General features: G+C 41.7%; 4 protein-coding genes across 8 annotated transcripts; 2 read left to right on the top strand and 2 right to left on the bottom strand.

The window, feature by feature from the left end:
- The first annotated feature begins 15 nt into the window (after positions 1-15).
- On the top strand, positions 16-6,381 carry LOC108068623 (uncharacterized). Of its 2 annotated transcripts, none has more exons than XM_017158300.3 (4): positions 16-150; positions 2,888-3,429; positions 3,989-5,029; positions 5,097-6,381. In XM_017158300.3, exons 2-4 carry the CDS (start codon positions 3,202-3,204, stop codon positions 5,583-5,585), a joined length of 1,758 nt encoding a protein of 585 aa, XP_017013789.2. In that variant the 5' UTR covers positions 16-150; positions 2,888-3,201; the 3' UTR covers positions 5,586-6,381. The 2 variants fall into 2 exon arrangements, with proteins under 2 accessions (XP_017013789.2, XP_017013790.2); XM_017158301.3 differs by lacking the exon at positions 16-150 and adding an exon at positions 1,819-1,968.
- Positions 6,382-6,400: 19 nt separating this feature from the next.
- Positions 6,401-10,800, bottom strand: Hgsnat (Heparan-alpha-glucosaminide N-acetyltransferase). The gene is made up of 6 exons (XM_017158303.3): positions 10,365-10,800; positions 10,131-10,270; positions 9,195-9,316; positions 8,894-9,068; positions 7,518-8,179; positions 6,401-7,049 (listed from the first exon to the last, which is right to left on the bottom strand). Exons 1-6 carry the CDS (start codon positions 10,506-10,508, stop codon positions 6,562-6,564), a joined length of 1,731 nt encoding a protein of 576 aa, XP_017013792.2. The 5' UTR covers positions 10,509-10,800; the 3' UTR covers positions 6,401-6,561.
- Positions 10,801-11,323: 523 nt separating this feature from the next.
- Positions 11,324-16,206, top strand: LOC108068622 (TBC domain-containing protein kinase-like protein). Its single transcript, XM_044392978.2, has 6 exons — positions 11,324-11,670; positions 12,582-13,952; positions 15,032-15,238; positions 15,300-15,571; positions 15,625-15,921; positions 15,980-16,206. Exons 1-6 carry the CDS (start codon positions 11,466-11,468, stop codon positions 16,082-16,084), a joined length of 2,457 nt encoding a protein of 818 aa, XP_044248913.1. The 5' UTR covers positions 11,324-11,465; the 3' UTR covers positions 16,085-16,206.
- A 46-nt stretch (positions 16,207-16,252) lies between these two features.
- LOC108068625 (zinc finger protein 391) lies at positions 16,253-23,525 on the bottom strand. Of its 4 annotated transcripts, none has more exons than XM_070218943.1 (7): positions 23,280-23,525; positions 22,848-23,188; positions 21,437-21,751; positions 19,193-19,325; positions 18,918-19,102; positions 17,685-18,261; positions 16,253-17,612 (listed from the first exon to the last, which is right to left on the bottom strand). In XM_070218943.1, exons 2-7 carry the CDS (start codon positions 22,884-22,886, stop codon positions 17,323-17,325), a joined length of 1,539 nt encoding a protein of 512 aa, XP_070075044.1. In that variant the 5' UTR covers positions 22,887-23,188; positions 23,280-23,525; the 3' UTR covers positions 16,253-17,322. The 4 variants fall into 4 exon arrangements, with proteins under 4 accessions (XP_070075044.1, XP_070075045.1, XP_044248957.1 ...); XM_070218944.1 differs by having other exon boundaries at positions 23,326-23,525; XM_044393022.2 differs by having other exon boundaries at positions 22,848-23,525.
- Positions 23,526-23,831: the final 306 nt, after the last annotated feature.

Raw genomic sequence — 23,831 nt, 5'->3', positions numbered from 1 at the left:
GATATCATGTTATCAATTTCTGACATCGCGGTTTTACCATCCCTATCTCGAAAAATCAAAAAGGAAGCGACGAAAGTTTAAGCCGATAAAGTAGAGTTTATAGTGAAAACAAAGGTGACAAATACGAGGAGTGATAAAAGAGCCATCGAGGTAAACGTTAAAAGTGGTTAAAAGTTTTTAAGAACAAAGAAAATTTTAACTGGAGAAAATACAGATGACAACAAGTTAAGGCGGTGAATGTATCTGTGTGTGGCTGAGTTGGTGTGCGTGCTGGTCGGTTTTCGTTTCGCTGTTGACCTTCGCTGATCGAAAATGAGTAAAAACCAAAATCCAAGAAACAAAAGCCGCTTGAACTCTTCCAATGTCAAAAACTCCTGAACTCGAAGAAACTCCATTAATTGTGCGGAAATTCAAAAAGCGTCAAAATAAGTGGCACAATACAAACAAAGGTGTTATTTTTTTTGTACCTTTTGCGCGCGCTTTCTCTGCAAATCTATTACTTAACAACCGTTCTCTCTCGCTCTCTTAAAAAATATAAACTAAATTTTTTGTCTTTTTACTTTCTTTTTCCGGCTTTTTGTTTTTGCTTTTGCTATTACGCCTCATCGGCCAATGCGTGTGTGTGTATACCGTTATGTGCCCGCAACCTGTTTCACATTCTTATGAGAATTCCAATCAGAGTCTTTCACTTTCCGTTGTTTGTAGGCGCAAAATAACAAAAACAAGGTCAGCAGCTGCTTAATACATATGTTTAAATACTATATCTATCTTTCGGAGAGAGAGCCTTAATTTGTTCTGTTTTTACGCTCAATTTCGCACAAGTACAGTTTGTTATTTTGCAAGACCGCCGAAGAAGAAGAAGCAGGCAAAGCAGGCGTCGCTCACACACACACACTCTCTCATTTACATTTGCGGCTTGCAATTTGTTTTGATTGCAGCAACAACAACAGCGAAACGCAAAGCGACCTAGTTTAATTTGGGTTTTTTTGTATGTTGCCTTAATTCGGCACGTAGACCGCTTACGCACACAGTTGTGCATGTGTAAATGTAAAACATGTTGGGGCCATTTTTCGGCCACTTTCGCCGGACGAAAAGGTAGAAGAGGAAGACGAAGAGGAATGCAAGCAAAACAACAACAAGGCGAGCAGAACATTACAGTGTTGTAAAGCAGCGGCCGGGCAGAGTTGTCACCTCGTCTGTTATGTGTGCCTGGTCACGTATTACAGAAATACAAAAAAAATGGAAAGGGGGGTAAAGACATCCACATACAAAAGCGTGTGGGCGCTGCAATAAAACCGCTATAAATAGCCACATTTAATAAGACACAACAGCTGCGCTGCACGTTTTCAGCCTTATCTTTATCAGTCCGCGAGCAAACAAAGAATATCAACAAAAGACGTGTTATAATGTTGCGTTGAATATTTGCATTTCTCGATTTGCATTCTTTTGTTGGTTGTGTTGTCAGGTGGCAACTCTGCCGGCAACAGTCCTGCTAGGTCCAGTGGTGTATGTAAAATTTGTTTTCAAGGGGGTTAAAAATTGTATTTAATATTTAAGTCTTGCACTGATCAATACTCCTACTTAAATATTGTTTTCGTTAAGAAATCGGTATTTTTAACAGGAATCCCCCTTCAGTTCCACCCCTGGTTGTAACGAACGTTTCTTCTGTTTTTTTCACAACCGGAATTTTTCGCTGTTGCTTTTGCTGCGCGCATTCTCACGTACACACACGCACCGAGAGCGCGTGCGAGCGAGACGGCGATGCTCAGCTGCTCGCGTTATCACTGCATTCGCTTTGTACACAATTTCGTACATGCGTCGATTTTCGTCAGTTTCTTCAATTCGCCTTTGTGTTCCTCGCGTGCAGACGCGTTTTCGTTTTTCTCCGCCGCTTTCCTTTAAATTTAAAACAAAAAATAGTGCTTTGGTTTTTGTGAAGAAATACGAGCAAGTGTGTGTTTATTAAAGGTAAATCTTAATGAATTCGTGGCAAAACGGGCTAATAATAGAAAAGTTGGACAATTTAGCCGCATTTTCACCACATCTCCAAAAAAAATGAAGTGAATTGCGAGACCACTACACACATGCATACACAGCCGGTGCATAAAATACACACATACACACAATTAAAAGTGGTTTTTGAGCTGAAAAAATCAGTGTCCCCAAAAAAATAACAACAGCAACGCACCTGGAAGAAGAAGCAGAAACAGCGGCTCTCTTTTTATTCTGCCAGCTTTATTGTTGTTGCGAGTGAGAGGAGCAGTTGTAATACAAATACAAATGCAACGGCAGAGCGCGTATGCGTGCGTATCGTATTTAAGTGCTCCTTTTTCGCGCTTTGTTTATCAAGTCCCCCCAAAGAAAAAACAACAATAAAGTTGCACTCGATATATACATATACAAAAGTATTGCCAGGCAACACAAAAAAAGTTGCGTTTGTACTTGTGAGGCGCGCGCGTGGCTTAGCATAGTGCTATCTCGCTCGCATACCCCCCATTGATCCCCCGGTTTGAGTATTGTTTTTGTTGCTGTTATACGGTTGCTGTATTTAAAACATGTTTGCTAAATTTAATTAACACTGCCCTGGAAATAAACCACTTGCTACGCTCCGCTGATAAGATATTTAAGCATTTCGTTTTGTTGTTTTCCCTGCTGGTTTAAAAGTGGCGAAAATTCAAAATGTCGCGCGGACTGGTTTTTTTCTTCTTCCTTTTTTTTTTGGTTTTGTGGTTTTTTGATAGCAAGTTTTATCAAGTATTCAAAGGCAATTACATTTTGTCAGGCTGTCAAAAAATTTAAATGTCAAACATTTTTAAAAATTAGAATGTCGTTTATCAACACTAGAGACACTCAGTTCCTAACACTATTTTCTATTCCCTTTTTTCAGCACAAATGCAGCCAACTACAGTGAAGCCTGGGCAATGGATGTTGGCAATGCAAGCGCTCAAAACAACGACAGCAAACGGAATGATTACGCACAAATAACACTGGCACAACTTCAGTGAAAACCGCAACCGTAACACACACCAAACACTCGCAAAAGCACTCAAAAAAACCTTTTTAAACAGTTCAAAGAAAAAAAACTCTAAAAAATCCATCATTTAAAGCACAAAAAGCAAAAAACCAGCGACAAAAAATTTAAAGCACAAATAGACACAGTAAAACCTGTGTTATTTCCATCCAAAAACATACGAAAAAGCCATGTTTAATTTCCACAAGCCTCGCGTCTACCGCTCCGCGGATGGATGCTGCATTTGCCGGGCCAAATCGAGTAGCTCCCGTTTCACCGCCTCCCGGAAGTACGAAAAGGAGTCGATGCAGTGCTTCAATCTCCACGAGCCCCGCAACGGCGAGATCTGCAACGCCTGCGTTCTCCTGGTCAAGCGATACAAGCGTCTGCCTGTCGGGAGCAAGCGCCACTGGGGTCATGTGAGTAGCATAGGATAATGCCCAGGATTTAGTTTGTAATAGAAATTAATTTTAAATTTATTCCGCTTTGTATAATTTATGTGAATTTTTTTTAACTATTTATTTGTAACTATCTCCATTCTAAGTTCTGTTGACTCGTAAATTAGATTATTTAAGAAGGATTTTCATGTGTTCTTTGTAATCTAAATGAATTTTAAATTTATTTCGCTTGTTTGTATAATTTTTGTGAATTTTTTGAAACCATTTATTTGTAACTATCTCCATTCAAAATTATTTTGAATTATAAAATGATGATTTTTTTTATGTAATTATATTTTTTTTGTGAATTATTCATTGTGAAAGTGTAAATTTCGTTTGGTTTTGAAATACGACATGTGTTAATCACTCAAAATAAAGTAAATTAAAATAAAAATAAATTAAAGTAAAGTTTAAAAAGCACATATAAACAGGTATTTCCTAAATTTAAAATGTGGAAAATTTGAATTTAATTTTGTTATGAAATAAAAACTAGCATTTAAAAGCGGACCTTCTCCAACTAATCCCTTTTTTCTCTTCACAGGTGGTGGATGCCCGTGCCGGACCCGGAACCAAGTCGCTGGCCAAGCAGAAGAAGCGCGACAACGCCGAGGCGGCGGAGGGCAAGGGCGCCAATGGTAGCGGCAATTCATTTCTGCCCGAAAAGTTCGCCAAGATCTTTAAGAAGAATCGCAAGGGCAAAGTAACCGCAGCAGCAGAAACCGCTATATCTGTTTCCAGTGTCATCAATCGCCCCAGCAGCACTTCGCCTACCTCCGAGCATCAGCCGAGCGATTCGAACGAGAGCTACGACGATGAGCAGATGCCAGGATTGATGGGACCCGGATCCTCTGGACCCGGACCCTCTGGGGCGCCCTATCAAACTCGCAAGCGGACGGCGGCCGCTGCTCTGGCCACTTCCGGATGCTCGGAGAGCAGCAAGCGTCCCAAGCTGACCGGCAGCAAGCGACGCCGTCAATTGCCGCCGCAAAAGAATCGACGGGCCGTCGACAATGTGCCCTTCTTCGAGGAAAGTGATCTCGTCCGTCTGGAAGTCTGTTGCGGAGTGGTCTTCCAGAGTCTGGCTCTCGGCAGCTGTTGCTACATCATTGATCCGGATGTGTACCAGCCGTGCGAGAAGCACCAGCATCTGCGCCACCAGCAACTGCTACTCAAGCAGCAGCATTTGGAGCAGCAGGTGGAGGCCGCCGTCGCCGCCGCTGCCGCCGCCAATCCCATTCCCATCGCTCAGCCCACCGCCACTCAAGTTTTAGGCCAGGGACCAAAGATGGGGCCACTCAAGAAGCACCATTTGTTCTTCATGCGACAATCAGAGACATTTCCGGAGGGCGATGTCCATAGTATAAGTCCAATTCCACTGAGCAAGACTGAAACGAACGGCCAACCACATTCCAAGCCGCAGACCCCCCAAACGGTTCCCGTGGGCGCTGCCTCGCCCTCGTCGCTGTCTTCCTCCTCCAACTGCTCCACCTCGTCCTCGGTGGCCACCAAGTTCAACGACAACTCCTCGGACTCGGGATTCGATGAGCATGTGCTGGAGCGCAAGTCTGTGAGTCCACCAACGGTAGGTGTTCCTTGTAAATATTTAAATAGTGACTGTGACTAACTATCCCCCCCTTTTGCTTTTACAGCAGGATGAGTGGAAGCTGCGTGGAGCCACGGGTGGCATGCAGCTGATCCTGGCCAGCGGCCTGCCTCTGTCTGGACAGCCGCAGAATCTGGTGCTGGCTGGCAATGAGTTTACGGCACGCATTGTGCAGCAGAGAGAATCGGGAGCTGCAGCGGCACCTCTCAAAATCAACGTACTAGGCGGATCTCAGGGCAACGGCAATAAGATGCGTGCAATATTCAATAGCGCCAGCAGCATTCAGCATGAGAACGGGGTGACCACCATACTGCCGGCCTCCTCGCTGGCGGCCACCAATCAGACGGCCGCCATGAACGCCATTGCGCCCAGCACGGTGACCATAACGCCGTCGTCGGTGGGCAAGAAGGTGGCGGCGGTGCCCAATTCCAAGTTCATACTGCTAAAGCCCGCCAAATTTGTGGGCCAAACGGCAGCGGCGGCGGCGGAGCCACCCGCTCCTCCTCCTCCTCCTCCAGAAGCCAAAATCGTCTAAGCGAACGAGGACGAGAACGAAAGAGAGAGAGATAGATAGATAGGAGATGCCTAGCGTCTCGCAGGGAGTTTCCCGCCCCCTGTTACATTTGTTATAACTCGACCTACCTATTTAATGGCCACAGAATGCCAACCACCACCTCCCTCCCATCAATTTATAATTTTTTTTTTGTATTTTCATTTTTTATCTCAACGTTTATGGACGAGTTTCCCCATACAATATTTATTTTAAGATGTGCCCCCAAAGCAGTGCATAATGTACATACACAACGCAGTTTACTTGTATCCATCTCCTCCCCCCTACAATGTCTTTTGTAGAATACTCAGCCGAAGCAGCAGCTCCCCATATCATTTTAGGGTAGTATTTAACGATTCAAGAACACCTTAACTTAGACGTTAGTTTATGTACATACGATTTAAGCCAGCCCTAATGACTTGTTTTCGTCTAGTTGCCCAACTTAGTCATCGTCTGCAGTTCGTACGTTACCATGTTGAGCGAGGATAGAACGGATCGCAGATCGGAGAGCATTTTTAAAAGCGATTTATCGTAGTAGTTGGACGTGTAGTAGTTCAGTGCCCTAGTAGTTTGTAATCGAACACAAAGTTTGCCCCTTTCCGCCGAGGCTTCAAGATCGCAGCTGGGAAAGAGAGAGCGAATTAAACCACCCAAAATACACAGAAACATACAAATTGTAGCCTTAGGAATGATGCCTAAACAAACAAACAAAACGGAAAAAAACGAATGTGTGTTAAAAGAAAATGTTTTTTTAATTTAAATACAAATAAAATATTTGAAACATAATTATTTGGAATTTTATTCATAGTTTATAGTTTATTTATATTGATATTTGATTTTAATTTGCGTTCCTACAACGAAAATTCGGATTATGTTACAAATACTTTGTGCTTTCTCCGTAAAAATCAATCTATGTACAAAACGCTAATTTATTTGGCAATTGAATTGTGCATATAGGGAATTACAGGCTGTAATAGAACTCCTGGGCGTCCAGGTACAGGGCGATGCCCACCCAGACGAGGGTGTTCCAGGTGGCCTCCAGCAGGAGCATGAAGTGCGTGTTCATCTCGCCGATTCGCCAATGCCAGGGCAGCATTTTGTGCAGCACCGAGTGGCCCACGTACATGACAATGGCATTCATGCCGCATTCGGTGAACGGATAGCCCGACCAGCTCCACGTTTCCCGCACATCGATGAAGTAGTAGAGCAGCGACAGGATCACCAGGGCCAGGCTAACGGTCACGCAGACGAAGGACAGCGACCAGAGGTTCTTGTTGACGGGAATGGCGCCGCCTTCACGGGAAAAGCCACTCAGGGCGCCGCCAATGAGGCCCAGGAAAATGGCGAGGATCATCCAGCGACGGATCCGCGACTGCCAGGTGGGATGCACCAGCAGGGTAACGCCTGCAAAGGCGCCCAGGAGCACCTGCACCACGCTCAGGATGCAGCCTGTAAAGGTTTAGAAAAATATAGATTATTCAGGGAGTTTTTCAGGATTAAATTGTACACGTTGCAGCGGCAACGAAATTGTTTTAACCAGGGATCGTAATTCTTATGATTTTTAAAATAAAAATTATAAAATAATAATTATTTTTCAATTTAAATAATAAAAGTTGGAGAATAAGACTTAAAAAAAAAAGGTTTATCACATTTTTCCATTTGACGAGCCCAACTAAGTATGTGGTATTTTTCCCATATTTTTTGGACGCTGTTTGGGCCTTCAATTTTTTTTAAAGACATAACACTTATTTGCAGTCCCTGGTTTTAACAAGAATTTTTTTAAATAGCAAATAAAAATAGGTTTAATTTAATTTAATAAATCAAACGAAACTTCCTTTTTTCTTACAGTTTTTGGCTTTATGACTTTATTGTTGGACTTTTTTAAGGCCGCCGCTGCATCGTTTGATCCCAACTCACCGAAAACACCCTCCGGATCGAAGGCTGTGGAGTCGTAGACATATTTGGCCGTGGGATGTTGGTAGATGTGCGCATTGCCCAGCACTTGGAGGTCAGCATAGCCCGCCGCTCCGCCAATGCAATTGGGATGGGCATTATGATCATGCTTGCCACCGGGTCCCAGATAGCCACGCGGACATCCCGGCACGCGTAGGCCAAAGGTCAGGCCCAAATAGGTGGCCACCAGTGCCAAAAGCACCGCCAATTCTCCGCTAAAGAGACACACATCGTGCACGGCTCGTTGCCACGATCTTTGCGGACTTATGGGCTCCCGGCGGCTGCACAACGTATGCAGCACACCGACAACCAGAAAGGCCACTCCGAATCGCTGCAGGACACCCATGAGACGCAGTTGCTCCAGATTCGGGCCACTCATCGAGTTCAGGCACAAGCCGATGACAAAGAGTTTGATCGATCGCCACAGGATGCGCAGACAAATCCCCGCCTTGCTGTTGCCTCGTGCGAGTTGCGATTTGACGGAGAGCGGAATGCACACGCCCATTATCCAGAGGAACGAGGGAAAGACCACGTCGGCCAGGTGCAGGCCGTTCCAGGCCGCGTGCTCGATCCAGGTGTAGCCGCCGCCGCCACTGTTCACGAAGATCATCAGAACGATCGAAAGTCTGTGGGGGAAGAGATCCGAATAAGTTTGGGAAAAGCACAATAACTAAAGTTTGTAAACCTTGATATAAATAAAAAAAAAAAGAAAACTATCTCGCGAATTCTTCAGCATAAAAAGTTTAGCACTGAAATTGTTTTCAAATCATTTCATTAGGATACTTGGAAAATCTCCGATTTAAGCTATTAGAAATTGCAGTTACTAGAATTTTTTGTGCTTTCTTTTGAGAACAAAAAGTCGAAAATTTTTGAAAAATCTATGTTACATAGTTGCATAGTGTATAAAATTCAGGCAGATTGAACCACAAAATGATGTCCCTTTCTTCATCAAATGAGAATGTCGTTTGACTTATTTCGGAATTCATGCTATTCATTCATTCGATTAAACTCAAAAATCAAATTCATTTAATTCTATTAAAGTTAAAATTCTAATTAATTCATTCTCATAAAACAAAAATATTCAAAATGATTCGAAAAAATTAAAAATAATAATTTGAATTATTTTGGAATTCACGTCATTCATTCATTCGATTAAACTCAAAATTCAATTACATTTAATTCTGTTAAACTCAAAATTCTCATTAATTTCGGAATTCATTCAATTCTATTAAACTCAAAATTCTAATTAATTCATTCAGATAGAACAAAGAACTTTAAAATAATTCACTGAATCAGTTCATGCAGGACCCATGCCTGTTCCCTGTGGAATCCCCGGTTACCCGCGGAAGGTGTCCAGGCTGCGGAGCCGCTTCCTCTGGGTGGCCTTGGTGGCCGCCTCTCCGATGCTGTCGGCGGCAGCGGTGGCCTCGTCATAGCGATAGCAACGCCAGGCGCAGCTCACAAGTTTCAGGGCGATTAGCAGGGCGGCAACCAGCACGAAAACGGCGAGGAAAGCTGCGGGAAATAGGGTAATGCCGATAAGTAATATGTTCGTATATCTGGAGTGGCACGGTCAAGTGTATGGGGCACTTGCGGATTATGGATTAGGGAATGCGGATTACGGATTACCAAAGCACTCACCGTAATTAATGGGTACGCCCGGCTTGTCCACCGCAAAGGCACAGGTCCCATTCGCTTGGAGGGTCAGGTTATAGACGCCGAATTCCTGCAGATCGGTGCGACGCAGCCAGCAGAGCGACGAGCTGCGGGGAGGGGAGGGGAAATCGAATAGAGCTTAATAATTAAACTTGAAAAGAACAGGTGTAATTGCAATTGGTATGCATTGCTAAGCAGTTTCGCTTAAACTAGTTAACACACATACGCAAATCATAAGCGAAGACAGTGGTGAATGGCTACAGATGACTTGCCAAGGGATTAGCATTAGAGTTGAATAAAATTAAACAATATTTTTGTATAGAACAAAATTAATGACATATTTTTAGGAATATTCTTAATTTTCAATTTAGAGTTGAATAATATTAAACAATATTTTTGAATAAAACAAAATTATTGACATTTTTGTAGGAATTTTCTTAATTTTCAATGTATAGTTGAAAAAAATTAAACAATATTTTTGTATAGAAAAAAATTATTTTTTTGTAGGAATATTCTTTAATTTCAATTTTAAGTTGAATAAAATTTAACAATATCTTTGTATAGAACAAAATAATTGACATTTTTGTAGGAATATTCTTAATTGTCAAAGCATCAGACAATTATGAATTTTAGAGATATTAATATTATCATAAAATTTTGGGATAAATTTTAGTTTTTTAAAAAAGCTAAATTTAATAATAACGATATACTAGAGAACTTTAAATGTTAAAACACTTTGATTAAATTGGGATACATTGAAAACATATTAAAGAATGTTTATCTTTTTAAAAAAGTCCCGTTTTTTGCCGTTTTTTTCCCCTATTTGCCCGTAGCCAGTGGCCACTGTACCATGTGACCCTGGGTTGCTTTGTAATCATTATTCGATGGCACAGCGAGTGACCACTGTACAGTGATACCTACACATTGTCGTAGGCATAGTGACCCTGATCGTGTTCGTATATTTTGAAATTCAGCCCAAATGCCGAACTCAAACGTAACGGTTCATCGACGCCGGCAGCGACGTCGGCAGCGGGCAGAGCTTTCACTTTGGTGTACGGACACTGCGAATTAAAGTCAAAAATCCAAATAAAATGGCATCAATAAATCGAAAGTGAAACCGATTGCGCGACTATTATTACATATAGTATTTATTACCGTGTAACATTCGTCGGACAGCGAGTACAGGTAGCTCTCGGTGGTGAACTGCGATCGCAGGTACAGGTAGAACTGGTCGACGGACAACGCGCGCATATCCAAGTCCCGCCATTTGGGATCCGTGTACTCCACAAAAAGCGACATATTGAACTTAGATTTTAATTGCTGTCCTTTTATTGCGCTCGATTTTCATTCACATTTGCAGATTGCAACTGCAATTGCCAAATTGCATTTAACAGCTGCGATTAAACACACACACACACACACGCACGACGAGCGACTAACTTAAACTAAACCTAAATGCGCTCGATTTTGCACCATCTCAAGCGCTTTTTGTATCGTATCGCCACTAAATAACAAAACAATTTCGAGTGCGCAATAAAAACAAAATCGCAAGTGGCAGCAGCAACAACAATAAGCAGAAGCAGCGCCAACAACAACAATGCGACAATAAACAGTAACATCAGTTCAGTGATGCCACATTTCAGTTGGGCGCGAGTTGCCAGATGTTGCGGTCCAGTACATATTCAAAATTAAGTATTGTATGCTTAAATAAATAAAAATATTTTAAACAGGGTATATTAATTTAACAAATTAATAAATGTTGTCTTGCTTTACTGTAATCAAATTGGAGTCTACATATAAAGGGTCAGGGGTCCTGGAATTAAATTGTTTAATTGATATTAATTAATTTTAAATAATCGTTACTGATATGTCAGTTAAAAACAATTCGGGGTAGCTGAATTTATTCAATTCAATTGAATTTACAGAGGGAGCGTATTAAAGTCTGGCAACGCTATCATATTGAATGTTTTTAACTGTTGCTCAGTTTATAAAAAGCAACTTAAATTATAGGTTTTAGCTGTAAGATAAATATTACTTAAGTAATGGCGATAAAAACTTCAGGTGTCTACTTTTCATACATTTTTAGGAACAGCCAAAAATGGGGGGCGTTGCACTCGGTCGGCACGGTCTGGCAACGCCATCAGCTGTTTTTGCCACAAAACAAAATTAAATTGTTGCTGATGATTTGGATTGTGGATTCTGGAAAATTGCACTGACTCGCATTGATTGGGAAATCGGTGATCAACCGGCGAGGCGATGGGCAGCACGCGGGAGCGGGAAAGGGAGAGTCGCCTGTGCGCCGTCACCTTCTTCGCGAAGTTGCATCCCGGCGACGTCTGCGGCAGCAACGGACTGCCCCTCACGCCCAACTCGATTGCGATCCTCGGGAGGGCCCAGAAACTGAAGGAGCTGCAGGACGAGCACCTGTGCCAGTACCTGGACGTCATCCGCGGCAAGCACGGTGGGTTGAGGGGGTTTAAGGGGTTGAGGGAAGATCCAGTTCCGGTCTAGATAAGTCTTAAGCCCAAGCAGCATCCCAAAACACCCATTAATTTGAGTAGTATGGGATATGTACATACATAATTTTAACAGATTAGAAACTAATTTCTTAATTAATTAATTCTTTAATAATTATTAAACCCACATACCAAATATTATTTAAAACACCCTCTAATTCTACGAATAGTTATAGATCTCCAAGAAACTGTCTTATCCCAAGTAACTACTAATAATTATGATCATAATCATCTAAACACGCATTCCAAATATCATTTAAAACACCCACTAATTCTACAAATAGTTATAGTTCCCCTGGAAAGTGTCTTATCCCATGTAACTATTAGTTACCTTCAAAAAATTATGATCATAATCATCTAAACATACTATTCCTATGTCAGTTATAATTATTATAAAGCTAGTCCTAACAAACTGTTTTATACCAAATATGCACATAAATAGTTATGAAAGCATAGAAACTAATATTTCAAGCGTTCTTTAATAATCATCAAACTCGCATATAAAATATAATTTAAAACACCCACTAATTCTTCGATTAGTTATATTTCTATTAACTATTAATAACCTTCAAAAAATTATGATCATAATCATCTAAACACTCTATTCCTATGACAGTTATTATTATTAAAAAAATGGAACCTAACAAATATATAGCAAATATTATCCAATTGTCTTAAGGCTATCAGGTTCTAAAAATATATTACATAAAAAAAGTGTTTTTAATTCCGACCTAACTGTTGAAACTAAAATATTCAATAATATTACAACTAAATATTTAATCAAGAATGAAGTTAATATTTTTTTGACGTAATAAATAAATTTTAATTAATTAATTTCAAAACCCAATCTTTCTAGAGCGCACCATTGTGGTTTCCGAGTACCTGGGACTGTCTTTAGAAGACTATGCCAAGCGCCACCCTCCGCTGGCCATTGCCCAGATCCTGAGGATCTTCTACCAGGTGGCCTGCGGCATTAACGTGTTGAGCCAACACCATTTGGTGGCCCACAACCTGGAGCCCAAGCACGTGCTCATCTCCACCGACGGCCAGCGGGTGAAGCTCTTCAACTACGGGCTGCACCACATGACCAAGGGCGGTGCCTACGTGCCCTTTCCCATCGGCAACATTCGCTACATGGCTCCCGAGCGACTGCTCGGTCTGAATGGCAATGTGAAGAGCGATATTTGGGCCCTGGCCCTCATGATCGTTGAGCTACTGTTCCAAATCGAACTCTGGCCCAAGCTGAAGCTCTCGAATGTGGTGCGGAAGATCCTGGCCTTCGGCAGGAGCAACGGGGTGCTGGAGAAGATTGCGCGGGAGCATCAGTGCCACGAGCGGTATGCGGAAATGGACAGCAGTCTGCGACAGCTGCTGGAAAGCTGCCTGAGTGTGCTGCCGAAAAGGAGGCCTCTGCCGGAGGAGCTCTTGAGTCATCCCGTTTTCGAGGGCCTCCTCTTGCAACTTCCGAAGCAGAGGAGTCAACCCGAGGCAGTCGAGCACTTGCCGCTGCTCCTGCGCTGTCCTTTATCCCAGATCTACCATCTTTGGCAGCTGGCCGGCGGCGATGTGCAGGCGGAGCTCAAGAAGGAGGGTCTCATCCGCAGCGAGGCGCCCATTTTGGGCCTCCCTCAGATCGTTCGCCTGAGCGGCGCCAGCGTTTGTCCGGGTCGCAGCCAGGCGCAGCTGATGGACGATCGTGTGGTGCCGCTGCGCCTGAAGGCGCTGCTCCAGCGACTGAGTCGCCTGCCCGCCGGCGTCTACTTTCCGCTGCTCCACTCGCCGCGCTTTCCCGCCCACTTTGCCCGCGAACTGCAGGAGCTGCCGCTGGTGATCCGCGAGAAGGACATCGAGTATCAGTTCCAGCGGGTGCGCCTGTTCACGCGCCTCCTGCAGGGCTATCCGCACACCTCGGAGCAGCTGCGAAGCGAGGCGGCGGTGGATGTGCCGCCGCTGTTGAGGGGTCCCATTTGGGCTGCCCTCCTGGAGGTGGTGCCCAATGGCAGCTATGCGAAGATAGACAAGTTCACGGCGACCAGCACCGATCGGCAAATCGAGGTGGACATACCGCGGTGCCATCAGTACGATGAGCTGCTCTCCTCGCCGGACGGCCATCGCAAGCTGAGGCGGCTGCTCAAGGCCTGGGTCACTGCCCATCCGCAGTATGTCTACTGGCAGGGATTGGACTCGCTGACGGCGCCCTTTCTCTATCTCAACTTTAACAATGAAGGTGGGTTCGGTTGGGATTTTCCCAGGCACCGAAAATAACTGTTATTGTCACTTGGAAAGGTTCAAAATAATATTTAAATACACCACTATTTTTATTAGCCATTGTAGTTTACAAATCCGTAATGATTTTTATACCCGTTACTCGTAGAGTAAAAGGGTATATTAGATTCGTGCAAAAGTATGTAACAGGTAGAAGGAAGCGTTTCCGACCCCATAAAGTATATATATTCTTGATCAGGGGCACTAGCCGAGTCGATCTAGCCATGTCCGTCTGTCCGTCTGTCTGTCCGTCTGTCTGTCTGTCTGTCTGTCTGTCCGTATGAACGCTGAGATCTCAGAAACTACAAAAGCTAGAAGGTTGAGATTTTCCACACATATTCTTGGTCTTCCTACGCAGCGCAAGTTTATTTCAGACGAGCGCCACGCCCTCTCTAACGCCCACAATCGCCCACTAACGATTTTAAAATGTGTCTGGCGGCCACACCTTTAAAAATTTCCGAGAAGTATAAATGGAATTTTGTTGTGTATATTTATACCTATCAAAATGTAGAAGACATTTTTCAAATCGGACCATTCATTAAAAAGTTATACGCAATCCAAAAATATATATCCATCTCCCTCGCACTCCTTTTAGCCGAGTGACGGGTATTAGATAGTCGGGACACGAACCCGACTATAGCGTTCTCTCTTGTTATTTTTTGATTTTTATAATAAAACTCAATAACAGTTATTCCCTTGACATGTTTGAAAAAATTAAATAATTAAAAAGAAACATGCTAACCGTGTTTTATATAATTTACGAAAAATTTGTTAAAAAAGGCAACCGCGCATATTTTATAACTATATTTTTTTAAAATTTATTTTACCCACAAAATCGCCATAAATCAAGTTTGAGTTTTATTTTTGATCATGACGAATAACTGTTATTTGTCAACTTTTATTATTAAACTCAAAAAATAACAGTTTAGTTTGAGTTTTACTTTACAAATCAGAAAATAACTGTTAAAGTGTGATTTTTAAAATAAAACTTATAAAAGTTTTCCTTAGTTTCCCAAAAATAATCCTTGTTATCTTTCACAGAACTCGCCTTCCTCAGCCTGTTCAAGTTCATTCCAAAGTATCTGCAGTGGTTCTTTCTCAAGGACAATTCGGCGGTGATCAAGGAGTATTTGAGCAAGTTCTCCCAGCTGACTGCCTTCCACGAGCCGCTGCTCGCCCAGCATTTGGCCAGCATTAGCTTTATCCCAGAGCTATTTGCCATACCCTGGTTCCTCACCATGTTCTCGCGTGGGTTTTAGTTCAAATTATCTGTTTTTAACCTAAATAACTTGTGTAATTCCCATGCCAGATGTTTTCCCGCTGCACAAGATCCTGCATTTGTGGGACAAACTCATGCTGGGCGACAGTTCCTATCCGCTGTTCATCGGCATTGCCATCTTGCGCCAGCTGCGGAGCACGCTGCTCACCTCCGGTTTCAACGAGTGCATCCTGCTCTTCTCGGATCTGCCGGACATCGTGATGGATGGCTGTGTGCTGGAGTCGCAGAAGATGTACGAGGCCACGCCGAAGAGTATTACCCATCGCCAGCACGCGCTGCGCCTCCAGCCGCCACAGGCTTTGGTGAGTGGAAAGCTATGATATTAGATGGCTTCTAATTTTCTAACCCTTTTTAGGACATTGGCGTGGCGGACGTGGAGCTGAAGCATTTGCAGCAGGAGCAGTGCCCGCGGATCAGCGCCAAGGACGTGCACTTCCTGCTCGTTCATTCACCGGCCGAACTAATCCTCGTCGATCTGCGCAGCGTGGTGGAGTTCGGACGCGTCCATGTGCCGCACAGCATCAACATTCCCTTCGCCACCGTCCAGCTGGGCGAGCAGCGACTGGAGGCGCTGCAAGTGCCCCAATTGGAGGCGCTTCTCCGTGGCAAGATCGTCGTCTGCGTGAGCAACATCCATCAGCACTCCGTGGAGGTGGGAATTCTATACCTATAGTAACCAAAACTAATCTTTTGTTTGCCTTTCGCTACAGTTTTCTCACTTTTTGGTGGCCTGCGGCGTCCAGCGCACCTGCATCCTTCACAAGGGATTCAACGTCCTGCACTCCATCGAGCCAAACATACTCATCTCGAATTGAGCCCGCTGATCGTTTCTCGTTAGCCTCATCGCTTCTGCTCGTCTAGCCTAAGCTCAATGTAAATTTATTATCTTTTTTAAATGGAATGTATTTGCAAATAAATTATATATGTATTATATATAACTAATGCATTTTATAAGCCAAGCGCCTTTAGAAAAACAACTCTCGTTATAACTTGCTTCCCTTCTTTAGGTTCCTTTTTTTTTGTAATGATTTATTAAAAAAAAATAAAAACACTTAAGCTAATGCCTAACATAAATACATACCAAATTTAATCGAATTATTTTTGTTGCCTTTCTCTATGCGTAATTTTAATCGTAGTTAATTTGTATTTGCTTTCGGATTTTTTTCAACATTTTATTTTCTGTTTCGCTGTGCCTTTGCATTACATTAAAATTTTAATTCGATTTAAGTTGCAGATTTCTCAACCTGATCTCATGTATATATAATATATATGTATATAAAGATGTGTGTGTTTATGTGCATAATTTTAAGTCCGTTTGTGTTTTTGTCTGTCCATCTGGTGCTGCGTTTTTCTTTCTAGATGTTATACATAGCGGTTTGGTTTACTTTCAATTTATTCCGGGGGCATTTGGTTTGTCTATTGCTTTGGCTGGTAAATTTAGAACCGGAAAATGGAGACAGACACCAAACTGAACCAGCAGCTTGCCGCCGACTCTAAATTCGGGATGCTTCAGAAATCTCCACGCTGATCTCAAAACTGATTTTGCTGTGTCGTTTGAATAATTCAATACAAAAGTAATATTGCGTTTCAAATTTTCAAGTCATGTTATTTTTCAAAGTGTTTGTAAAAGGGAAACTGAAAAAACTGTACTGAAAAAGTCAATAAAAAATTAAAACAACCTATTCAAAATCATACTTTTTTTTCTTTTTGAATGACTTGCATTTATAAACACTTTTAATGGGGAAAAATAATTGTTGGCCTTGAAAAACCTTCGGTACATATGAAATTTCATCTTTACAAACAGTTGGAAAAACAACACAACCTAGAAATTCGCAAGTAAAATAAAACTAATTTACAATTTTCCATTTCAGAGATCTCTAGGCATTTCAGAAGCATCCGCAATATCATATTTCATGGTATTTTGTGTGTGCGAGTGTGTGTTTGTTTCTTGGATGTGATGCTACTTTTTGGCTATGGCTATGCTAATCAGGGGACTTTAGCAGCTGATCGTTGGGGGCTTAAGCTAAGAGAGACCTTTCCATCCTTAACTAACCTACTTAGTGGGTATGAAGCGCGCCTTGACCGCCTGTCCCATCGGCAGGTGCAGCAGTTGCTGTTGCGCCGCCTGCTGCTGCTGTTGCTGTTGCGCCTGTTGCTGCTGCTGCTGCTGTTGCGCCTGCTGCTGGGCCGCCTGCTGCTGCATGTGCTGGTTGATCTGCTGCTGGATGGACAGGCCACTGACACTGCTGATATGCTGGCTGTGGAGCGGTTCGTTGATCTCGATCTTGATGGCCGTGGCGGCCAGCGCTGTCGCCTTGTTCTTGTTCTTCGGCGGACGCCCACCTGTTGGAGTAAACACAATTTTAATTAGATATTTTCGAGTATTCTATGCAGTAGCTAGTAGCTTCTACTCACGCTGCCCCGTCGTGTGTTGCAGGGACAACGGCTGGCCGATCATCGCCAGCGGCTGCGACGTCTGCAGAGTGCCCGTCTTCTTGGAGCGCTTCGGCGGCGGCAACTCGTGGTGGGCATGGTTGGTGAGCAGGTGCTTGGACAGGTGCTGGCGCACCGCAAAGGACTCGGCGCAGTTGGCCACCGGACAGGAGAGGTAGCGGCCCTCGACGTGCCGCTGCACGTGCTTCTTCAGCAGCGACTCCTGGTTAAAGCTGCTCGGGCAGATGTCGCACTTGAACTTGAACTCGTCGTGCATCTTGAGGTGCTGGTCGAGGTGTGCCTGCTGCAGGAACTTCTCGTCGCACTTGTCGCACTCGTACGGAAAGGCCAGGCCGTGGGTCTTCATGTGCGTGTGCAGCTGCGACTGCAGCTTGAAGTTCTTCTCCGGACACCGCGGACAGTAGTAGCCGGTGACCCCGGCGTGCGCCTGCAGGTGCTGGTTCAGCGAGGTCACCTGCGTGAACTTCTTGTTGCACACGTTGCAGCAGTACTGCTGCACCTTGTGGTGCGACTTCATGTGGTTGTTCAGGTTCGTCACCTGCAATGGAAAAGAGTTTTTTATTTATTTTTTTATTTTAATAAATATTTTATTTACACTTCTAATAGATATTCAATATTTTATTTAAAAAAATATTTTAATAAATAAAAAAAGTACTATTGTCTGAATGCAATTTTAGTCTAAGGTATGAAAATAAGTTTCTAGCTATATTAAACATTTTTAATATTGACAATTAAAAGTTATTTGATTTTAATTTTTGATAAGATTTCCAATATATAACAGATAAGGTTCAAATATAATATTGATTATTTGTTTCTAGGCCCTATAAAAGTATATTTTAAGATAATGTTCTAACTTTGAGTTTAATGTTCCTTATATTAGAAGAAAATGGTTAGAAGAGTTTAAATTAAATTTAAATGGTGTATATTAAATAACTTCTTGATAAATGTACACTACTGAGTGCACTAATCGATTAGTTGTTGAGATAAATATTGTAAATTCCGCAAATTCGGCTTGATTTAAGCACATTAAAAACATTTTCAACTTTTAAAATATGGCTCTTTTTTTAAAAACATTTAAGAACATGGATAAGAATGTCAGAATTCTCTCTGTGTAGGATTTTCTAAATGGTTTGAAAAGCTAAGAGGTAATCTGGGGCGTTATAAATGTCTAGTATATTCCCTAGATCAACTGACCTGGGCGAAACTGCGACCGCACTCGGGCTCATTGCAGACGAAGGGCCGTTCTCCAGTGTGGAGCCTGCGGTGATTGTTCAGATTGGTGATTTGCGTGAAGGTCTTTCCGCAGTCCACGCACTGATATGGCCGATCGTTCGTGTGGATGCGTTCGTGGTTCCGCAAGTTGGCCGCCTGCGTGAAGCCTGCAAGTCGAAGAAAATCCACAGATTATCAAGGGAATAGAACAAATAGAGTTGTGTTTATATATATTTAGGGTGCAGGGAGAAACCCACCTTTGTGGCAGTAGGTGCACACAAACTTACGCTCCGCCGAGTGATTTCGTATGTGCGTCATGAGCGAGGATTTGCGCGAGAAAGTTTTGTTGCATAGTGGGCAGGAGCCCTCCTCGTTGAATATCAGATCCACCTTGAAGAAATAAATGGAGCATCAGTTTCAGTTGAGAAATGGTTGTTTTTTGAATGGGGGTCAACTGTAGCTATCGCTTACAGGGTTGTCAAGTCTTGAAAGCAAGATAAAGACACTTTAAGGGGTATAAATATTTTCTTAAAAATATTCCCCATTATTTTTTTTTCAAATAATTAAAATAAAATTGAATAAATACAGAATTTTTAAAAAATCATCTTTGCGAAAATATTATATTTAAAAAAATAAATAATATAAAATTTATAGGCTTAGAAACTTTTTCTGGTAATTCTATAAAACGTTTTTTAAGTTTTGTATATATAAAACTAGCGGTAAAATAGCTAAATTGACAACACCCTGGAACTATCTCCCTCCCACTCCCACTCACGCTCAACAAGCTGGCGGCCAAAAGAACGGATTGCAAATTCCCGTGCGAATTCAGTTTGTTTATTGCGGAATCACTCAAATTATATTTAATATTTTTTCACTATTTATATTTATTGTTATTTTGTTCTTTTGCGTGCTACGCACACCCACACACCAAAAGCGTCAACTGAAAATGAATTTTTTCCGCTTTACACAGCGCACAAAAACGCCGAGATACGCCGACTTCTACGTCGACGTCGACGTCGCCAGAGCAGATATTAATGGAAAAAGAAGCACAAAATATATGTGTATATATACATACATATATATAAATATAAAGGAAAACAAGAAAATGAGCAGTGCGAAAAGTAGCAGGTGGAATAGCGAATACTCTGCCAATTTTTCTAGACTTTGCAAAATAAAATTGTTTACTAAATCAAATTTTAGGATTTTGAAAACTTTTGCAGCCAAAGATATTAATGTAAATTCTTAAACTTTTAAACTAAATAAATTGATTTTTATTTGATTTGTGAGAACTTAAATTTGGAAACAAATGAGTGCAAACTTTTCTTCCAAGATCCCCAGTAATCACAATTTAAAAAAGAGAGTATTCGTCAAAGTCGACATGACCCATTCTTAATTTTATTTATACTTTTTTTTTCTTTTTTTTTTGCAATTCTCTGTTGCATGATGGAAAAAGAAAGGCAACAAGAACATGCAAAGAAACGGCGAAATAAGAAGCGAAGAAGAAAAAAAGCAGCTATGAATGTGCAGTATGTACGTATGTAAGTATATATATGTATTTATGTATTCTTTTTGTGAGTGGGGGAGTAGTAAAAAAAAAAGAGAAAATAGCACAACAATAATAAACAAGTGCAGTAGAAGGAGCAGGAGTCGGATTCCCAGGGGAGTGCCCCCCGAAGAAAGTGGGGGTCCCTAAACCTACATAATTCCAATCGGAATAAATCGAAGGGGGCTTACAATGCACGTAGTAATTAGTTTTAAATTGACCATTTTTGGCATCATTCATATTTAAAAAGGTAATTTCATAAATTGGTTTTCTAGAATCGAGAATATGGGTTTTCTCTGCTTCAGTTTATAATTCAAATTGTATTCACTTATAATATGGAAACCAATTTTAGAAATTTAGCTCGGAAAATTAATTAGTAAAATTGCTCTATTGAACCTAATATTTTTCTAATATTTAATAAAAAGATTTGCTTTATATAGACCACGGCTGAAACTATACAGATGTACATATAAAGCCTAGTCAGTAAATAAATCCCTTTCTTCGAGTAACAGGTTACATTAATATTTTAAATCTTGAACTTTAAGAAAAACTTTAAAAAGAGTATTGTAGCTCTATACTTTTTTTAAATTTATTTGTTAACCCTTACTTTACTGCAACTTCTGTACAATGACTTTTACAGCACTGCGCTTGCTGTAGCTGCCTAACTTAGAATTGCTCAACACTGGATTAACTTGATCTCCCAGCTATAATTTTTCAACACTTTTTTATGACTACTGTTCAAAACTTTAACCTTTTGATGTACGACTTTTTCAACACAATATTTATTCTTTCTTCCTTACTACGACTTTACAGCACTGAACTTGGGATTGCTGGATTTACTAGAACTTTGATAGCACTTTTTCAAAATAACTAACCCCTCTGGAACATTTTGAGGTACGACTTGCTCAACTCTTAATTCACTGCACATTTCTTGCATCCTCTCCTCGAAAGGACTTACGTCTTCGGAGTCGTCCTGCGACTGTAGGTTCTCGGAAGAACTGGATGATTGCATTTGCTGTTGCTGCTGCTGCTGTTGCGAGTTTGGATGCTGCTGCTGCGGGTTCTGGTGCTGCTGCGCGATGGCGTCGCTGTCGCTGGAGGAGGCCGTCGATGAGGAGGTGGCCGCGGCTGCTGCGGAGGCGGCGACTGCGGCAGAGGCCGAGGCAGCGACGGCGGCAGCGGCTGCCGCCGACTGATGGAAGTTGGAATTATTTGTCAACTGCTCCGAGCAGCGGACGCACGTGGGTATGCTATAGCCGGGCACTTGGAATAACTGTAAAACAGGACGACGGGAAGAAGAATGGAATCGGTATTAGAGAGCCTTTCCAATTGGAGTTTTTGATCGAGAAAAAGAAAATACTCTTTATTTATTGTGGCAACTCAACCTCATTTCGTTCCACCACCCCCTCTCCCTTTCTCTTTCCCACCAACTAGAAATAACAGACAAGAAGATAAACACACACACACATGGGGAATGGAAAAGAAAGAAAAGAAACTACAATAACAATAACAGCAACAACAAAACTTTTGTTGTTTTCATTTCATGTTTTTTTTTCTTCGGTACAACGTTTTGTTATTCTTTCGCTTTTTGTTTTGTTTTGCCGCCGCTCTGCCAGCAATCGAGGCAGAGGCGTCCCCACAAAAAGGGGTATAGTTTTAGTAACGTAATTTATGAGAATTATAGAAAAGTAAATTGAAATTTAAGTAAACGTTTTACTTATTTTGAATTTTTTGACAACCAATTTAATTGCAAATTTTTAATAACAACGCAAAGCAAGATTATTAGTTTTCACAGATAAAAGCAAAATAAATAATAATAGATATTTAAATAAATGTATCGGATCCCCCCTGTAACTATCCCCCCTCAGCCCCTGTCTTTTGGCTGCCTTGGCGCAATTTCTGTCATTTTGTTTTATTATGTATTTCTTTTTGTGTGGCTCATGGGAGGCGGGGGGCGGAGGGGCCGCGAGGGGACACCAAAGGGGGGAGGAAAGGTTGAAAAGGAGTCAAAGTGAAAAGCGAGCGGCAAAGCGTAAGCAAAATGTAAAAATAATATTTTTTCAAGTTGTCGGCTTGAACAACTTTTCGGGCTGAGTTGGCTAAAAATAAAAATTGTTCAGCAATAGTTTGGGGTCGAATGTGTGTGTGTGTATTTGTTATTTCCCTGTGTGCGTATGGGTGTGTGGGAAAGGGGGGCAATGCGCGCGCTTTTCAACCCCCACCACTCCGCCCCCCGCGCACAATAACAGTAGCGCAAATTCAATTGTTTAAACTCCCCAAAAAAAAAAGAGGAAAAAAATCAATAGAAACAACAAAGTGTATATACCTAATCATATGTGTATATATCATCTTTTTTTTTGTTAACATACCGTTGCCGTTTGGAAGCACAATCTACAGATGGTGTCCATTATAGCAGTAAATCGGGAAGAAGATGATGGAGAGGAGGTGGGGGAGAAGGAAGAATATATGCACTTTGTTGTTGCTCCTCGCCCCCTCCGCAGTCGTTGTTGTTGTTCTTGTCCTTCTCCCTCGCAATTTACCGCTATCTTTACCGGTTAGCATTCAGCTCCTTCTTTTTTTTTTTGCCTTCTTGCCTCTTATTTTGTTCGTTTTTTTTTTGTTTTTTTTTAATTTGTAAAAACTATGCAAGTGTTGCGGTTTTTTTACAATTCAAGTTCTTTTTGTGTTTGCCTCTTGATTGAAGGGATCACTATATGGCATACATGATGGCAAAACAACAAAAAAAATAAATTATATATAAATTTGATTTATACAATATTTTAATTTTTCGTTGTACACACACACACTCGCGTTGTTTATGTTTGCCTTGCACTTGCACACACGCACATATATGCGGCTCTCTGCTCTTGTTGTTGTTGCTGCGCCGATTTTCTTCTTTTTTTTGCTGCTTAATTCCTTTGCCCTTTTTTTTGGCGTAGTTACACGTGAAAAAAAACAAACTAGTGCGTTTTTTTTTGTATTTTACAATTCACGACGAAGTTGTGTCCGTCGTCTTTTTTTTTTTTTGTTATTGTTGCGCTGTGTGCGTGTGTCGTGTGTGTGTATGTGTGGGGGAAAAACGAATACGAATAGCTGGTGAGTATAGCGGTGCTGCTCTGACGCACAGGTTAGCATATGGCTGGTGCCCCCAGCTGTTTCATCGATACTTCTATCGATACTTGTACTCGCGTTGGAGGCGCGAAAGGGAATCGTTTTTGAATAATACAAAATTTAAAGCTCATTGCATTTTTAAAATGGAAATTTCTACAAAAAGTAGTATACGTTGAACTGTTTTTTAAGAAGAAAAATTATAATAGAGGTACAAATTTTAAAATCGCAATATTAAAATAATC

This window comes from Drosophila takahashii, chromosome X (genome assembly GCF_030179915.1).
Source record: "Drosophila takahashii strain IR98-3 E-12201 chromosome X, DtakHiC1v2, whole genome shotgun sequence".
Taxonomy (NCBI): Eukaryota; Metazoa; Arthropoda; class Insecta; order Diptera; family Drosophilidae; genus Drosophila; species Drosophila takahashii.
The sequence above is the reverse complement of the archived record's forward strand: the minus strand, read 5'-3'. Positions and strand labels throughout refer to the sequence as shown.

Bases quoted from the DNA above. Each gene is read 5' to 3' on its own strand.
- LOC108068623 (XM_017158300.3), top strand. From the start codon at position 3,202: ATGTTTAATTTCCACAAGCCTCGCGTCTACCGCTCCGCGGATGGATGC. The intron at 3,430-3,988 runs GTGAGTAGCATA...TTCTCTTCACAG, and splicing joins GCAAGCGCCACTGGGGTCAT to GTGGTGGATGCCCGTGCCGG. The intron at 5,030-5,096 runs GTAGGTGTTCCT...TTGCTTTTACAG, and splicing joins AGTCTGTGAGTCCACCAACG to CAGGATGAGTGGAAGCTGCG.
- Hgsnat (XM_017158303.3), bottom strand. From the start codon at position 10,508: ATGTCGCTTTTTGTGGAGTACACGGATCCCAAATGGCGGGACTTGGAT. The intron at 9,317-10,130 runs GTAGGTATCACT...CCCTCCCCGCAG, and splicing joins CACTATGCCTACGACAATGT to CTCGTCGCTCTGCTGGCTGC. The intron at 7,050-7,517 runs GTGAGTTGGGAT...AAACCTTTACAG, and splicing joins CGATCCGGAGGGTGTTTTCG to GCTGCATCCTGAGCGTGGTG.
- LOC108068622 (XM_044392978.2), top strand. From the start codon at position 11,466: ATGGGCAGCACGCGGGAGCGGGAAAGGGAGAGTCGCCTGTGCGCCGTC. The intron at 11,671-12,581 runs GTGGGTTGAGGG...CAATCTTTCTAG, and splicing joins CGTCATCCGCGGCAAGCACG to AGCGCACCATTGTGGTTTCC. The intron at 13,953-15,031 runs GTGGGTTCGGTT...TATCTTTCACAG, and splicing joins TCTCAACTTTAACAATGAAG to AACTCGCCTTCCTCAGCCTG.
- LOC108068625 (XM_044393022.2), bottom strand. From the start codon at position 22,886: ATGGACACCATCTGTAGATTGTGCTTCCAAACGGCAACG. The intron at 19,326-21,436 runs GTAAGTCCTTTC...TATTTCTTCAAG, and splicing joins CGCAGGACGACTCCGAAGAC to GTGGATCTGATATTCAACGA. The intron at 17,613-17,684 runs GTGAGTAGAAGC...TTACTCCAACAG, and splicing joins GCAACACACGACGGGGCAGC to GTGGGCGTCCGCCGAAGAAC.